The sequence below is a fragment of the Barbatula barbatula genome (assembly GCF_947034865.1).
Source record: "Barbatula barbatula genome assembly, chromosome: 16".
In the NCBI taxonomy this organism is placed as follows: Eukaryota; Metazoa; Chordata; class Actinopteri; order Cypriniformes; family Nemacheilidae; genus Barbatula; species Barbatula barbatula.
In genome coordinates this window covers 12,044,963-12,063,379 of record NC_136779.1, presented here as the reverse complement: position 1 = coordinate 12,063,379, position 18,417 = coordinate 12,044,963, and the positions used below count along the sequence as shown (strand labels likewise).

The 18,417-nt window shown below is 36.4% G+C and overlaps 1 protein-coding gene across 1 annotated transcript; it reads right to left on the bottom strand.

The window, feature by feature from the left end:
- Window positions 1-1,706: 1,706 nt before the first annotated feature.
- Window positions 1,707-2,600, bottom strand: LOC306905919 (parvalbumin-2; the record flags this gene model as incomplete). The annotated part of the gene is made up of 4 exons (XM_079476907.1): window positions 1,707-1,732; window positions 2,113-2,222; window positions 2,316-2,448; window positions 2,540-2,600. 4 exons carry the CDS (start codon window positions 2,598-2,600, stop codon window positions 1,707-1,709), a joined length of 330 nt encoding a protein of 109 aa, XP_079333033.1.
- Between the last annotated feature and the right edge of the window lie 15,817 nt (window positions 2,601-18,417).

Genomic DNA, 18,417 nt, shown 5'->3' with positions numbered 1-18,417 from the left:
CAACGTGAGAACCTATGGATGTAGACGAGAGAAGGGACGGGACTCATTGTCCTCCTATCTTAAATAATTTATTGATAAATCAAGTTTAAATTACATTTTGTAATAGAGATCCTAAGAGATTCTTGCCTAGGATTAGTGGATAGATAATAAAATGGTTGATTAAAAATGATCGTGCCATATCACCGCCCATTCAGCTGAAACCATATAAAATATATTTAAAAAAGTGTATATGTGATATGTTTTGAGATGCTTCTCGCTGAATAAAGAATATTTTAAGGTATTGACTGGTGTGGTCTGGTTATTGCTGTGCAGCAGGTCAATAGGGCAACTGGAGCTTCATAATTCTATACCAAAGGACAGTGATGTCTGTGGAGGAGGGGATGCTGTCAGAAACCTGGAGACCTGGAGGTTTAGAGTCAACCTGGTGGTGTAGCAGGTGTCTTGGGCACTGAGGTGGTCGTTTGGATGTCACTGGCAACCAATTTAAAGTCACAAAAATACATTTGGAAAAACAAGTAGGATTAACATTTTATTAAATTAATATAATAATTCTAAAAGAACAACAACTAACATATCTTAAGAGATTTATTCATGTTGTTCAAAACCTGTATATTACTCTTTCTTCTGTGGAACACAACAGAAGATATTTAGAGAAATGTCTCAGTGGTTTTGTGTCCATACAATGAAAGTGTAGAAGAGTTACCAACATTCTTATCTTTTTTTGTGTCCTTATTGATATGAAATGAGGGTGAATAAATGAGGGAATAATGGTGACTTTTGGGTGAACTATCCCTATTCTCTTAAACGAAAATAAAAGACTTCTGCTTTAACACTAGATTGTTTTAAAGGACCAAATGCTAAAGTGTATGTCCCAGATGTTTGCCAAACTATAAAGAATCGAACACCCGAAAAATATGAACCATAGTTTGAATAGTAGGCTAACTATTAAAAAATGTTTTGGCACTCTTTAGTTTTGATTATAGCACAGTACATATTGTAGGGAGTAAATACAAATCCTAACAATCCTCAAATTGTTTCATCCCACCAGCCTTTCCGCATGCTTTACATTAATCCTTTTCTTTTACTTTCGGTTCAAAGTTACTGTATATGGCTTTAGATGAAGTTGTAGTGTTGTTTTAATAGTGCACTGCGGTAAAGACAGCCTGTACAGTACAGCCTGTCGTGAATTGCTTAGTTGTGCAAAAAGCCTAAGGATCAAAAATAACCCTGCACACTCAGTGTAAGTGATGCCTGGACATCTCATTTTCTCACTTCCTGGTGAGGACATTCACTGAGCATGTGCAAAAAATCCTCTAGAGCATCTGACATTCTACACTTGCAATTGCAAAGTGCTTTGCTCTGTCATTTCAACAATTGCCTATATTGCAACATTATTCATTCACCTCCCCAAAATTAAGTGGTTTTATCTTTGCCTACATCTGTATTGATTGTCCTAAATATAAATGGAATATTTGTGAGAAAAGTAGCAGAGGAGTCTGTTTTACATGAAATGTATTTTTATTTTGTGCAAAAGAGATTGTATATTTGCACACAGAACAATACAATGAAACAACATTCATAATAAATAGCTTTCCAAGACATTGGACATGCGTTCATTGCGAGGAGGAGTTTGCAGGGCTTTCATAAATAAATATAAAAAAGATCTAAGCAGAGCTCTGGTTCCAAAGATGAGGGTCCAAGAAGGCTTAAGCCTTAACAAGCAGGGCAAACTCTGTAGAAGGAAAAAAGAAATGAACATTTAGTTGGATTATTTGACTTCTCATTTTAGCAATTCACTTTGTATCAAGAACAAATATCTAATCCTTGATCGGTCCAATTATTAATAGTAGATAAATATTATTCAATTATTGATTCCTGTAGATGAAAGTGATCTTTTTGCATTTAGTTTGGTTTGAAAGTGTTTAAAGCTAATACACAAATTCAGTAATAAAGTACTATACAAATTCAGATAGCAAAAAACAAGGAATTAATCAATAAAGAATTGGAAAAATGTGTTAAAGTGGTCTGTAAGGATACACATCTTTAACTTCTTTCAGCACAAAGTTCAATTTAATAAAATAATAAATATTGTAAGTATAAGTGATTTAGTACCATCAACTCCAATTTTGCCGTCACCATCGCTGTCTCCGGCGGCGAGGAAGGCCTTGGTCTCAGCATCGGTCAATGCTCTGGCGCTGGCGGAGAAGGTCTGGAGGAACAGTCTGGAAACATTGGAAAGTTAAGGGTGAGATGATGATCGTTGTCCATCTCTGAACATCCAATTTACTGAATTGAACATTGTATGTTGCACTCACTTCAGCTCATCCTCCTCAATGAAGCCACTCTTGTCCTGGTCAATGACGTAGAAAGCCTTTTTGACTTCTTCGGCAGACTTTGCGCTCAGGCCGACCTTGGCAAAGAAGGTCTTGTAGTTGAAAGAGTCAGCAGCTGTAAATACCAAGCAAAGTTCATTGACTTATTTGTTTGCATTAAATATTTCACTTTATCCCATGTCACCTGTATAACTCTTGTGCCTTACCAGCACAGCCAGCGATGGCTGCAGTGACATCCTCGTCCTTGAGAATTCCAGCGAAGGCCATTTTTGAGATCTGGAAAATTGGAGCGAGTCTAGATGAGTTTTCGCTTGTAAATAGACATCAATGATTCACGTAGACACCGCACACTTTGTAGGAAAATCTATTTGGCAAGTTAAAGCCAGGCTTTTCGAGCAAGAATAAATCTACATACGTTTCAAACCAAGAAATCTTTAGAAAATCTCAAATTTAACCTTTCCTTAGAACCAAAAGCAAGTATGGAGTGTTACTCCACCAAACAGACTGCATGAATTTACTCAGTCAGTTCACTTATTAGAGTTAACCTTTAAAATACAATGGCTGCCTCTGAAAAGCTGTGAACGCATCCAGAATTCAAAAAGTAGCTGGTCCTTGAGCTGGTTAACTGAGAAGATTCATATATTCAGTCCTGCTGCTTTTTAGTCCATTTACATCCTCATTTTGTTCCTCCATTTTTTTATATTCCATAGTGATACAGAGATGCATCCTTCGATTCATCCTCCATTGCAAACTCACCTTTGGGCTGCTTCTTGCAACTGTTCCAGAGATGGGTGAAGGCTGTCCAGAGCACTGGTGGGCTTGACTTTTATACTCTTGTCTCTTAAGCTGTAACAGACACCGTTTGCTTAGGTTGGGTTTACTTTCGAAAAAATGTGTCCAATGGTCATATAGCTCTATTTTTAACCTTTACATGGGGATGTTCCAAGTCCATATGGGAAATGCAAGAGGTGCATGGTAGGGCTCCTCTACACCAACATCTCTGTGTTTGCGAAAAACGTTTTTAATGTAATATTTTAGAAATATGATTCTTTTTGGGTTCATTCTCATTTTTACCGTGCATTTTTTAATGCATTATGCCTTCTATATTATGCAGGCCTTGAGAAAGAAATTTTATTAAATGATTAAATTTTTTTATTCAAACATTAAGGAATACTGTCTAAAATGTTTGTGAGGGGAGTGTGCAATGCAAGGCCAACGCACCGTTTACAGTTTCTGACTAAAAATATTCTCATACACGCAGTATGACTGTGCTAAGCAGATTCAGGGACAGCTGAAAGCTTAGACAGAGGAGCAAAAGTTTCAGATTACTGACAAACATTGTGAAACGACGACTAAACAAAATATTCTAATGAACAACACATTTTTATTATAACTTATTATAGTAAAATATATAGTTGTATACATTTATTGTTTCCAGTCCATATGTATGTTATAGATATTAGATGCACTTTTCAAAGGTAACCAAACGGTTCAATAAGTTTTTACAGTAGATAGAACGGAAAGATGTGTTGTAAAATGTTTTAAATTAACGTTTTGTACAATACCATACAAAGCAATGTCATTTTCTTCTGTCCTAAAACCTGGCTGTTCATGTTTGTTTATTTGCAATGTGTGACGATATTTTATTTCTTTGGCAGCTTTTATTTGGTTGTTAGAGTCAACACAACTGACATTTTTAAGCAATTATGAATTCCCCCTTTAAAATGACTTAAATATCTTTATTTTCTAGCACATAAAATAACAGTACAGTAACAATGAAAAGACAGAGCACAATCCTCAAAAATGTGGAAATACTGCCGACAGACCAGAGGAAGAAACTCTTATAGCTCACTCATCTCACGAAGCGTCAACAAGTTCTGAGTATGCTTAACACTGTAGATTTGCACCTTCCCATTTCCATTCATATCTCCAGCCATGAGGAAGGCCTTGGTTTCAGCTGGCGTAAAAGCATGAGCTCATTTCCTGTAGCTCAGTGGTAAAAGCATTGTGTTAACAGCGCAAGGCTATTGCTAATAAAACCTCTTTGGGCTGAAAAACTCTGTCGCTGTTATAGAATTAAACCAAGACTCAAAAGATAAAAGGTACACATATTGGCAAGAATTCTGCACAAATCTGTATTGTTATTTCTTTAACATTTTCTAAACCCCTCCTATCGAGCCAGAAGCAACATTCTATTAAAAACGAAAACACTCACAGAGCTCAGTGTAATCCAAGTGTAATCCATGCATTTACCTTTACATGCATTTATGGAAGTACAGTAGCAGACAAAACATCCGTAGCCATTTTCCAAGTGATTAGAAGAATTCGAAGATTAGACATGACGTCAAAAACCACTAGTGTTTGTATGTCACTCACAGCTGTGTCCTCCACTCCATCTGACATGTCCAGGACACATATATTAAGTTAAACAAACAAACAAACACAAAAGTTTATTTACAGTAGAAGTATCACAACATTCTAACAATCACTGTGAAATGAATGAGAAAACACAAACTAAATGAAAGATGAATTTGACTGAGAGACCCATTCATCCAAAGAAATATCGATAGATATCACAATAATATCATGGGATTTTTTTGTTATATTGTGGTGAACTTTGTGACTGCCATTGAAAACAATTATGAGACCACGGCTAAAGGATTTTCAGTTTTTCAGAATTTTTTATTTTTGTGTTTAGGTAAAAATATCATTAGAATGCATTTTCTTTTCAAAAAATCAAAAACACAATGTATGCAGATCCTGGATACATAAAGGGATAGTTCCCCAAAACATCTGTCATGAATTACTTACCCTCAAGTTGTTCCAAACCTGTATACATTTCTCTGTTTCTTTGTTTGGTTGAACACAAAAATAATTATTGTATAATTACTGTATAATTATTTTGCTTTGTTAAACAAAAAAGAAAGAATTTAGAAAAACAAACAGTTCTGGGGCACCTTTTGACAACCATTTTAATGGTAAGAAATCAGAAATCTTAATTGCTGTCATTCTCCCAAATATTTGTCTTTGTGTTTTTTTACAGAGCAAAGAAATGTATACAGGTTTGGAATAACGTGAGGGTGAGTAATTCATGGCAGAATCTTCATTCACATCACAGCCCATGTTCATGTAAACAACAGAATACTAATATTTTTACATGTATTTTAGGATCAGTTCAAAATGAATATTTGATGGGAAAAGCCTGATGTTTTTCGCAACTTTCATGCGTCCTTGCATTCTCTAATAAATGAAAACCTCAAGCAGTCTCTTAATTTTGAGCTTTATGACAACAGGTTATATTTGGTTCAACAAGATGTTTTTTCCTTTTTCTTTCAATCTTCTTGTGTGCTTTGTTCACTCGGTTAAAATGAATATCCTGTTATTCCTTAGTTGTCATATTGCCGCTTGCTGACAAAAATGATTTAGAGGCAACTGCCGTGATACAGATTCTTCTGAGATTTTTTTTCCACCGAACCAAGATCAAAGGCATTGGACTGCCGAAACACAATCGGATGAAGTGCACCTGTTTTTGTGTGTTTATGCGACCACTAGCTTTGTCTTGGCATGTGCCCGTTTACAGCAGGTTGACTGTACACTGATGTGACGTGAGCGCGACTTCCTCTTTAGCCTTTTTCCTGAGGATGGACGTCTGCCTGTTTGAGTGGGCTGCCAACCAGGGTCCAAAGCATGACAAAAACATCCTTCCAGCTCACTACCTGCTCCTGCGGCCTTGTCCCTCTCCATAAACTACCTCTTGTTTTCAGGAAGGCCATGTTTCCTGACTGACAGAGATTGGGGCTGGACTTTATATTCTCAGGAACACAGGCATTCTGTGTGCTTGTTTATATGTTATACCAGGTGCACTGAGGGGTGTCTGATGATACTGTATATGGTCCTAACTTTTGTTTTGTTTTTAAAGAGATTAAACTGTTTTTATGGTTGGAATGTAACAAATTGTTCTGCATGAGTTTGATGGTGAGTAAAGAGATTATTTTTACAAATATTATAGCTTTTCTATTTATCTTGAAGAAAAGCCATTTAAAATATGTTGCTGTTATTATACTTAGGCCTATATCAGTATATAAAAGTACTTTTCTGACTTTGCTTCTCTTGAGCCATTATTATTTTAAGAACCACTGTTAAAAATCCCCAGTAATTCTTAACAGTCTTTTTACTGATTTGTAAAATTGTTTTTTGGAGGAAATTATACTGTTTTTACACAAAAATGTTTACATATTTTTTTAAATATGGTTACCGACCGTCAAATTACAGAAAAAGACTGCAAAGAAAAAAGGGAAAGTGTAATTTTACAGGAAAATTAATTATTTCAGAGAATACTTTTGGTGTCCCAGCTGCCAGAAAATGTAGCTTCACAGTGTATGAGGACATGTTTATTTTTATCTTTAACGATGGACGTGTCTTCTTAAAGCTGAACTTGATTGAAAAAATGTATAGAATGAAAATGTTTCTCTTTTTTCAAGCCTGTGTGTTTACCGGGAATTGACCTATGACCTATGTGTTGTTAACACCATGTTCTTGTTGAGCTACAGTGATATGGAATGATAGACAAATGTATTTTATGTTGACATCAAGTTTACATGTTGTGGTGTGACACGATACTACGTTTTTATTATTATTATTAAAATGTATTTCAAATGTGATATTTTTATTGGTTAGGCATGTGTCTTTTGTGACACCGTTATTTGGGGGGAAAAGTACAATAAAATATGTTTTTTAATAAAAAATACAAATATTTATTTAATATTTAAATGAACTAGATTAGGTGAAAAAAAAGAGGTAAAACAATTTAATGATATAAAACTTTCCCTATAGATTCACATGCACATAAATTCTATAAAAAACCCCTGTACCCATGAATCGTTTCAACTATTTTAATAGTTTCATAAATACTTGAATCGTTTTAAACAATTTGACAGCAGGGAATGATTAACAAGCTGCTAGGTGAGAAATGTGTATTTAAATCATTACTCGTCTAAAACACACCCCGTTTTATTTTAAGGCGCTCCTTATCCATGCCAGTGTTCTCAGTAACCGACTGAAACGTCTCACTGTCCAACCCTTAAATCTCTTCCTAATGGATTTACAGCTTGTTATATTTCTCTTCAATTGTTCTTTATAGGCCAAAATCGTTGTCACCAGATCATTAGATGTATGTGCAGTCTCTTTTAAAAGCTGCCCTTCTTAAAGCCAATCATATCAAACGTTCATAACTACAGGCACAGATTTTGCAGTTCTGTCTCTCGGCTACAGTTGCATCTCCATCTATTTCCAGTTGACCAGCTGTGAACGAGGCATGCCGATGGGAGTCTCGGATTTAGCCAAGCCAACCGCTTCGCTTTTAGTTCAGCTTCGCCCCTCCTCTTCCCTGACATCACTCAGCACCAAGTGTGCGTAAGTTGGAATCCGTTTGAGTACACGCATGGACACCATAAAGTGACCTCAGTCCAGATCCCATCATTAGCCGTAAATCTAAAAGCCGGCACAAAACACAAAAACTCATTAAAGCCCTGCCTCTAATATCCCATGATTCCCCCGACCCTCGGCACATGATTGGTGTAGAGCCGCACTGCTGGATGCACTTCCTCCTCCGTGTCTGGGAAATAAATGAAGCGCTAATTGAGCGACCCATCTCGCCAGGCTGTGAATTCCTCTTGTACTGAGCGTTGATATGCCCATTGGATCTGGAAGTGTGGCAGGAGGCCAGAGAGAGTCCTGGTGTTCCACAATGACCTCACTAAGACTTGGGTCAGTTGTGTAATAGCAAGAAAGACTTTGAACTGTAATTCTGTGGTCCATCCTCAACAAGGCCGTGAGCGATGTCATGTTGACATCCAAAAAGAAGCCATTCCATGTGCTTGTGTACTTTAGGCATGTGGGGATTAGATCTGGACGGCAGCTGGCTCTTCCAGCGTGAACAAGCGGGAGAATGTTTAGAGTGGCGTCCTGTTAAAAGATTTTTTCAATGCCTCACTAAATTGTTTGGGTCAATGGTCAGGATTAAAATGATTGTGGTTGACATGGGCCATTTTTTAAGAACAGATGGGCTCTACGATTGCCTACAGTAAAGCCTCTTCACGTATTTAAAGGTCCAGTGTGTACATTTTCGGAGGATCTATTGACAGAAATGCGGTAAAATATACATAACTATGTCTTCAGAGGTGTATGAAGACCTTATATAATGAAGCGTTATGTTTTTATAAAGAGCTATTTCTATCTACATACACCACCGCGGGTCCCCTTATATGGAATGCGCCATGTTGTTTCTACAGTTGCCCTAAACGGACAAACTGCATATATTACATATATATTACAGAGCGCATTTTGTAAATACTTAATCTCCTTCGGCAAAGAAGCGAAAACGCAACGACATCTATCTCCTGTGTCAGCCACCCTAGTGATTCGAAATTGATTCGAATCAAATTTACTTTACAAGTCATTTGAATAAAAATTATATTAAACTGACTTAAAAAACCTGGTTGTGTTTCATATAACTTATGTATAGTACCACAGCATCACAATGCATTAATAATCATGGTTATTAATATCACGGGTATTGACAATGGTGAATACCGAGACACCTAAGAGGTAGATAATAATAAATATTAACAAAGCATAATTAACAATGATCATTCAAAGTTAATTTTTGTGTAGCTGCCGGTTATGTATGGATAGTTTTCATTATTTTAAAGTGTATGAAAGGGAAGCAAAACGTTCTCAATCTCAGTGGGGTTATTTCTGCATTCAGGCACAGCAGCAGTATCTCTTTATTCATTTTGGACCGAACCGCAGTCAGCCATGCAACAAGAGCAGGCGTTCAGCATGCCAGCTGCATTACGACTTAGTAGCTGTCCCTCTGCTTGCTGCTTTTGGGGTTTCCCTAAGCCACCACTGACCTGGCTCTGGTTGACAGGATCTCTTGGATGGACTTCACGCTTAACACAATAATACAAGCAGCAAAGGATGCTGGTTACGAGTGCATTTTTACAGCGTTTCATTCTGTACAGACTTTTTTTATTTATAAAATGTATAAAGCCAAAATGTATAAAGCCAGACTCATAACAGGTGACATGTGTTTCTTTGCATACATTCTATGGATATAGGGAATAAGAGAAAAAAGAAGGCAAGATGACCTCAGTGATGATTTATTCAGTCAGAGGTAATAGGTCAAGGATGTGATTCAGTGCTGTCGGTCTGCTTAAAAAGTCAGACACATTCAGATTCACATCATTAAATACTCAAAAGATATAGCCGAATACTATCATTTTTTATATATTGAAATATAGTAAAAGCAAACTATAGTAATACATATATCTCACTACAAATAGATTATACTATAAATAAGCAACATCAAAAGTGTGATTTTGAAAGAGAGAGGAATGCAACACACACAACAAAGTAAAGCTTTTGGGTGCAGCTAATTTACATGATTTCTGAAAAACATCTTGAAATTGAAGCGTTTTCATTCTTGAGCTGATGGTGTTTACTCACATTTTATGGGCTGTATATATATGTGCACCATTGGTCTTACTGAAGAAACTGCTTTGTAAAATGTCCTAGATTTATTTTACAGTAGAGGTCCGCTTAACTGCAAGACACAGAAACTTGATCCATAAATGCATTGCAAAGACAGGCAGACTGCCCAGACTGACAGAGCTTTTTTATTTTTAAATTATAGTGACACAGCATATAACAACATCTACCAAACATCCCTGCCCATATACAGCCTTCATTCTGGATTAGACTATAGTGCAGAGTTTTATTGTTGTATTACTGTTGTATGTTGTTGTTACTTGATTTGATTTCTATATATGCTAAATTGCAAAAAAACATGTTTACAGTGTTTACTGTGTTTTGTACCACCAAAGCTTCATCAGAAAAGTGAATGTGTTCCACTTAAAAAACGGACTCGTTGAAGACACATATTAAACTATTTAAATTTTAATTTAATTGTATTTACCATTGATTTATAATATGCATTTCATATAACAACAAATATAACATTTTATTATGATATGATATATGATATATGATATGCGATATGCGATATGCGATATGCGATATGCGATATGCGATATGCGATATGCGATATGCGATATGCATATACGCTATACGCTATACGACATGACATGACATTATTACAATACATTAGCTACATCATACCAACTAGCTGATATTTTTCATATATTTACAAGTAGGGAACTTCCAGGATGTCTTCTGCTAGTGGCCCGAGATGCTAGGCTCGAGTCATTAAGACCCTGCAGAGAAGTTAAGAAAATGGATTGAATTATAAAAAAGGACAAGATTGTTACATCATATTATAGCTTGCTAAGAAGGCAATAATGTAAAAATATATAAAAAGTAAAACTTGCCAGTCCATCAATGGCTCTATTCCTATTTTAAAAACATCACATTGGAACGGTTCTCATATCAGCCTTGCTACACTCATGCAATTAGATTTGAGAATCATTGGATACAATTTCATAAAATGGATAGTCGTGGCCCTTGATTCTGATTGGTTTTATATATGTGTTTATTCAAACTTTATCACAGTACAGACGTCTTTACAGAGCTATTATTAGAATCACTGTACTGAACCCTGACCATGGTTCTGTTAGGGTTTATATGTCAGGCTCAATCTCTTCTAATGAAAATATGCCATTTCATGATTTGATCAAAAATATTACTTTAGCAGAATAAGACCTTTAGTTTCTGTTGGCTTTATTAACTGAACTTTTGTTGGAAATTATTCGGGCATAATCACACAAATCACATCTCAGATTTGTGTAAAGTTGGATTATTAGACATCATCAAGTACTCATGTTATGTCACCAATAATGACAATTTATTAAACATGGGATTACAATAAATCATTGTAAAATATTGATCCTCTATTAGCGTTTTTGTTTATTCCTATGGATCCTCACATTATGTAAGGAGGACTGTAAAAGTTAAAGTGGATTTGGCCTGAACTGGCCTCTGTTCCAGTTAACAGCAACTTCCTACCGCTCTAATTTAAGATGTTCAGTAACTCACACCCTGTGCCAAATCAGCCCACCTCAGATCTTTCAGCTTCTCTGGCAGGGGACAGATATTACAAACTTGTCCACTAAAACTTGATCTGTGCATCTGATGTGCTTTTGTGCTTTTTGATAGTTTTAACTTAAATAGCAATGAATGTGTTTCTATAATTGTTTTAATAGAAATCACATATATGTCAAATAAATATATGGAAACAATGCCTGTTCTTTCTGAGCTTCATAATGAAACTGTATTTCAAAGTACTTTCTGGCTTTCGATTTTGTTATGGCACACTAAAAAATGAGCACTTGTGTCACCATATTAACGTCAGCCAAAGACGCTAATTTATTAGTGTTTACATATGCATCTTATATTACTCACAATATTCAGACTGTCTGCACCCCCGAGCTGCTGCATAAGGCACTTCTCAACGTTTCCAAAAAAGGTTGCAGTGGCCCAGGCTGACGTTTCATTTCTGTCCCTTACCCAGAATGCAGCGGGGCACCAGGCGAATGGAGTAACTGTTGTAGTGGGGCATGCGCGACTCAGTGCGACTGGCTCTGATTTGCATGCTCAGAATAAGCCCAAAGGCATCCAATTACACAGCTCTCATGAATTGTTCGGTGTCACTTGTCATCTGTTTGAAGGATATGATGATTCTGCTTTTCGGGTGTAAAAGGATAGGGTGAGGATCTGGCCCCCCTTTTTTTTGTGAAGTGTTATTACTAAACCGGTGGGACCGTCGTTGCAAACCATTTAAAAAACAGTGAACCTGCTCATGACAGCTATTATGAAAAAGTAATGGCAGTCATAAAGAACACCTAAATGTTTGCATGACATGACTTAGTTTAATTCATACGCCTGAACAATGTTAGAAACAGAAAGACCCCCTGGGTATTACATCAATGTTTGATATGAAAATCATAATACCTTATTAAACTGTTCCAGTGCTGTTTTTAATATTCTCTGTATATTCTTAAAACTGTGATGAGTGTACAACATTTCCCACGAAGAAACCGAAGCTGTGTTTTACTTTCTTGTCATGTGTGGATTGAACTACCATATGTTTAGCTGCATGTTTGCTCCTCCCCGCACCAGGTCTGATAGAGGGAGTGTGTGTGTGCAGTATGTGTGTGTGTGTCTGCTGGGAACAACATCCTGATGCTGTTAAGTGTTGAGTAAAACTCCAGCATCAGTGATTTTGTTGCCAGAGGAGCACAATGAGCCTCAGAGGACCACCCACCCCATTGTATTTTCCTTAGGACATACAACTCCTAAACCACATGTGGTTGGAAAGTGCGACCCCCTGAATCTTTTTTCAGAACTGGGGGAATTTGCTTACATTTCATGTATTATATATCTAAATTCTCAGTATTTAACTGACGACAACATACAGCAGCAATAAAGGGACCTACTGTATTAAATAATTTGTTAATCCCAGATAAAAAAATGAAAAACATATCATATTTATTCACATACGTTTATTTTATTTAATTTTTCACATCATCTAAGATATCAAGATATATCACAAGCCCGAGGGGTAAACATCTAGACTCCATTACAGTTTGCATGAGGTGTTATACTCATAGATGTCCACCAGATGTCCATAAATGCAAAATGGGATGTGGGTTTTATAATGTCCACCAGAGGGCTACACTACACACTTATTTCACTCATTCACTTTTTGGGCTGCATCCACATTTTTAAGTTCAGCCAAATTTGCCTTATAAAGTATTTCAGAGTTTTAGGTTTTGTCCAGTGGTGAGTAAATAAACCTTATTTCAACTTAAATAATCGCCTCGGAATTGTAAGGCTCTATCTGACCTTTTTGTCCAAATTGAGTTATTCACATATCATTCTGTGAAAATGTATTTACATTGTGATGTTTTTTTCTCCACGTTGTGTACATTTTGGGACGTGTTTTAGAAAACAAAAAAGGTTTTATAGTCAAATGGAACGCAAAAAACTTTGAAGCCTGTTATCTTAAAACTGCTCATAAAGAATCCTAGGCGATGAAATGTTAATTTCATCGCTTTCTTAAAACTATGCTGTTTTAACATGAATACAAATGTAATATGTCTGTTTTGCAATGCAGAACATTGAAAAAAAGTTAAAAAGAGGAACAGGGAATGCCTACACAGAAAATGTACCTTACAATTAATCATTTCTCAAATGTGTCCTTTCAACAAAGCAATGTTTACGAGTAAGTGCTTGTGTGTGTATTTGTTTACAGGGTGGGGAAAAGACTAGTCAGAGGTTTTCCACACCTGTTGGACACAAACATGTTGATCCAGGGGCTAATGGAGAAAAGGATTAGTCCTCTACCTCAACACAGAGAGATTTCCTTTATGCATACAGATTGTGTGTGCGTGGCCTTGTTTTTATATCCCGGTGGGGACCTAAACCAGAATGCACACCAACTCATGGGGACTCGTGTCACCGTGGGGACCAAAATTGAGGTCCCCATGTGCAAAAAAGCTTGAAATTGTACAGAACGATATTTTTATTTTCATTTCTAAAAATGCAAAAAGCTTTCTATGACCTACATAGGGGATAAATGACCTACATAGGGGATAAAAAATACAGTTTTACTGTATAAAAATCATTATGCCTATGCACCCCCCCCAGGAGATAATAAAGTGTGTGTGTGTCTTAACTGACTTCGTCACAGTAGTTATTGAGTCAGCGTAGGCTACTGAGTCATCCGTTTCATGGTTGCCTAGAGACTGTGGCAGGGTAAACGTTTCCTATTGCGCATTCGCTGATGCTTGGCACCAATATTTATTCAAGCGCTGCAGTAAGAGGCCAAGAGAAAATCATTGATGATTTCAGGCGATTGCAATGATATTCAGCCACCCGTAAAACGTTACCTGTGGATTCTGAGTTTCCCAAAGTGTCATGTCAAAATGAAAGCTGTTTCAATATTGTTTCAAAACAGTGTTTCATTCTGTGCTCTGTGTATAACTTTTAAATGACACACAATTTGATAGGCCTACTTATAGATAATAACATATTTTTCCATAATAATAATATTATTGTAATAAAATTTGCCCTCATTAAAAAGGAAACGCCTTTCTGTATCGGACAGCATTGTGTGGTTCACCACCTAGTGGGCAATTATGACTACTATTGCCATGAAGGACTTGCCACTGAAGAAAATGATATGACAAACTTAGAGCGGATTCATTTGTGAAGGAGATATGTTTTAAAGCGTAAGTAACCACAAAATAAAAAAATGGTCCTTTTTTATTCACTCCCATTTTGTTCTTAACAGAAACACATTTCCTAAACACACATGTCCAAGATGTTTTTCTGTACAATTAAAGTGTGATCCAGCAGAACAAAGACTGAAACCTACACACATTGTTGTTCTCTCGATGTTCACCACTTCAGAAAGGTCAACTGGACTTCAGGAACAAGCTTATTTGTTTCTAATAGTGTTCATGAAGTGGTTTTACAGGTTTCCTGTTGAAAGATGCGTCATAGCAGAAGATCAAGTATTGCTAACCAAATATTTACCAATAAAAGCACAGAGTTTGGTATGCTTGTGAAGACAGTGTTTCCTTTTTCTCTTTTGATACCAACCACCTCAACAAGAATATTGTGAGTCCAAAAAGCAGCTGGAGACTCTTAATTCACATATTCATAGTAAAGACCTAAGGTCTCAGGTGTCCTCTAAGCTTTTGTATTTGTCAGTGCACAACTGTGAGAATTAAATGATTAAAAAGTGTTTAAAATGATGTTTCTCTGTCAGACAGATTTTTTTGCAATGTTTGATCTTAAAGCATAAATAAAAATGATGTTTAATTGCTTGCATGGTCTTTAAAATGCAGTTCTTTAAAGGGATAGTTCCGGTCCTGCAAGCCGATTGGCTCTGCTAAAAAACATGACAACAGTTGCGATTAGAGGATGCAAAATACTTACATTTAGCTACATCATTTAAAATCAAAACCATTTAGAAATACATTTCCTTCATTTTGTTAAAACAGTGTTTACAAAGGTATTATTTTCAGTAATATTTTGCATTATTTACATGGACCATGTTAATGTTGGCTGATGCAGCATTTCCTTGGCATCTGTCGAAGCCAACATGAAACAACAGGTTGTACTTTTCCCCTCTCGTCTGACCATCTTTTGGGTCATGGAAAATGTGACTTGACCCCCTCTTCCCTCTTTTATGACGCGGCATGATTCAGCCCTGAGTGCTCTAGCTGTTTAGGTGTTTTGTCCAGTCAGATCACGGATGATGATCAATGTGGGATGCATGTTGAATCACATTATTTTCTGGATTTTGCTAAATATGCAAGGCAGTGCATGATACACCTGTTAATTATTTAGTATTTTAGAAGAAAAAAGCTCACTAAAACAACTCAGCACAATTTCATTCATATTTTTAGATTTTTGTAATAATATTCTGTAGCTATTCTCTTGAGCCTTTACACTATAAAATAAGATTTGGCCAAGCATTGTGTGTCCTTAAAGGTCCAGTGTGTTATTTATTTGGAGGATTTATTCAAAGAAATGCAATACAATAAACGTAACTATGTCTTCAGAGGTGTATAAAGACCTTACATAATGAAGAGTTGTGTATTTATTACCTTAGAATGAGCTTTTTCTATACATACACCGCAGGTCCCCTTGCGTGGAATTCGCCATGTTGTTTTGTTTCTACAATAGCCCTAAACAGACAAACTGCTCTAGAGCGCATTTCACCAATACATAATATCCTTTGGAAAAGAAGCGAAAACGTGATGACATCTTTCTCCTGTGTCAGCCACAGTAGTGCTACGAACCTTTAAAGGGATAGTTCACCCAAAAATGAAAATTCTGTCATCACATCTCTTCTGCAGACCACAAAAAACAGTTGGTAAACAAACAAGGGCAGTACCCATTGCGTTGTTTTGTGTTCATAGAGAAGCCAATTTTGGTATTGCTGTTGTTCTTCAAAACATGTTTTTTTTGTGTGTGTTTTGCAGCAGAAATAAAGTATGAGGATGAGTAAATGATGACAGGATTTTCATTTTGGGGTGAACTATCCCTTTAAACTTTTCTCAAAGCTGAATTTCAGTTTACACTCCACAACAACACACATACAACATTTTGAATATTAGATTTGTAAATAGAGTGTCAAGTGTCCTGGAGTTGAAAAGGAGTTGAAGACTGGATAGAAAACCTGGAGTGGAGCTGGACCGGAGTGATTACAGGAGTTTTGAAAAGAAGGGAGAAAGTCCTGTCTCTCCACTTCAACTTACTCCTTTCCAGTCTGTGAATTTCTAAGTATCAAACACAGATTGATGGTTTGGCCTTTTTGGAAACAATCTTCTTTGTTAACTTTATTTTTCATTCCTGTTTTCAGTTTCATTAAAGCACTATCACGGTCATGATCAGAGTCGTGCTAATATTCAGTGACTACAACACCACATCTAACCATATTCTATTACGTTGTCTATAAGTTGTATTCTGTTTTGAACATCAGTTCTGTGTTCGGTGTGAAGAAACATTCAAGTGAACAGTGCAGGTGTACAGACCTGTGTTTGAACAGCTATTTTTTACGTTCAACCTTGAAGGCAGCCAGCTGTGAGCTCCGGTTCTTGTTTGAGCTACGAAACTCGTATTTGTTTATCGCTAATTAAAACACATTGAGCCTTATCATCTTAATTTGTCATCAAACACACAATTAGTCCTCTGACAATGTCTTCTCTGACGGGTTGTACTGAAGGGAATGTTGCACTTAGCATGGGGCTGATAATGAGTGACTTATTTACACAAGGGACTAGCGATGTAACCTCCGTGTAGAGTATGCAAATGAGGGAGTTATCTTGAAACATAATACTACGGTGAACTGTAGTAGACTATAAAAGGCGCATCAACCGTCTTTTAAAATAACAGGAATACTAAATATTGAGAAACTGCGAGTTGTAAAATGTGGAAAATGTGTGGGTTTATGGGCCTATGCAAGTGTAATTTGGTTGGGTCTGTTTTTGGTTTTGCACCAGCATGACTCTTCGCTTATGAGCAGACTACTATCAGTGTAAGTGGCCATATATCGGCCGGAGGATAAACTGAGGGTTGGAATAGAAACTGTTTCCATAGTCTCAGCATTCAGTCCCTGCTACAATTGTCCAGGGAAGCAAGCCCAGGCATTAGTTTGAGGCCAAACTCTACAGCAACCAAGGACATCAGTACAAGAGGGAGGGTTTATTTGAGCTGATAGCTCTTGTGAGTTAAACAGGTGTGACTTTCGGAGGAAAAGGCTTAAAAAAGCATTCATTTGATTGTATCCCTTACAAAAATTTCACCCAGTTTGTGAAAAAAAAGTTTCATAATATAATAGCGAGATAACATCACTGTTTGATTTTAACCATTGATTTAACAACTATGATTTCAACTTCTGACATGGCCGTACTCAGTCATTATTAAAGATGTTAAGTTTATATTTTCACAGAAGGTTTTTTACATTATGTAGGATGATAGTATATAAAAAACAGTAAATTCACATGCGGGTCCGAAATGACTTTGTTCAAATCACTGTAAAAAATGAAATTTTCTTGCAGGCTTTTTCAGTAATTTGATGGTTTTTGACCGTATTTCAGAAATAGACTGTTGAAAAATCTTGTAAAACAGAGCTGGGGTGCCTGAAATATACTGTTAAAGTAACAGTTTTCCCGTAAACTCACAAAATTACAAATTAAATTTTCAATCTTTTCTGTAATTTAACAGATCTTGCCTGTATTTCAGAAATATGTGACATTTTTTTAACAGTGTAATGCATGCACTATGTTTAGGTACTTTTCTGAAAATATAGATGCCATTTAGTTGTGTGCTCAAAATTTACAACAGTTACACCTACTTAAAAGAATATTTATTGACTATAAAGTGGGCCTAAGTAGTCCCAAGTCTACTTAACCCATAATGCCTCGCTTAAGTACACTCAGAAGAATTTGAAGTGTATATTCAGATATCGTGCTTTTTTCATGCAACCATGCAGGGAATGCAACTAGAGAGCAACATGAAAAAACACGAGAAAACGGTTCAAATGAAGATC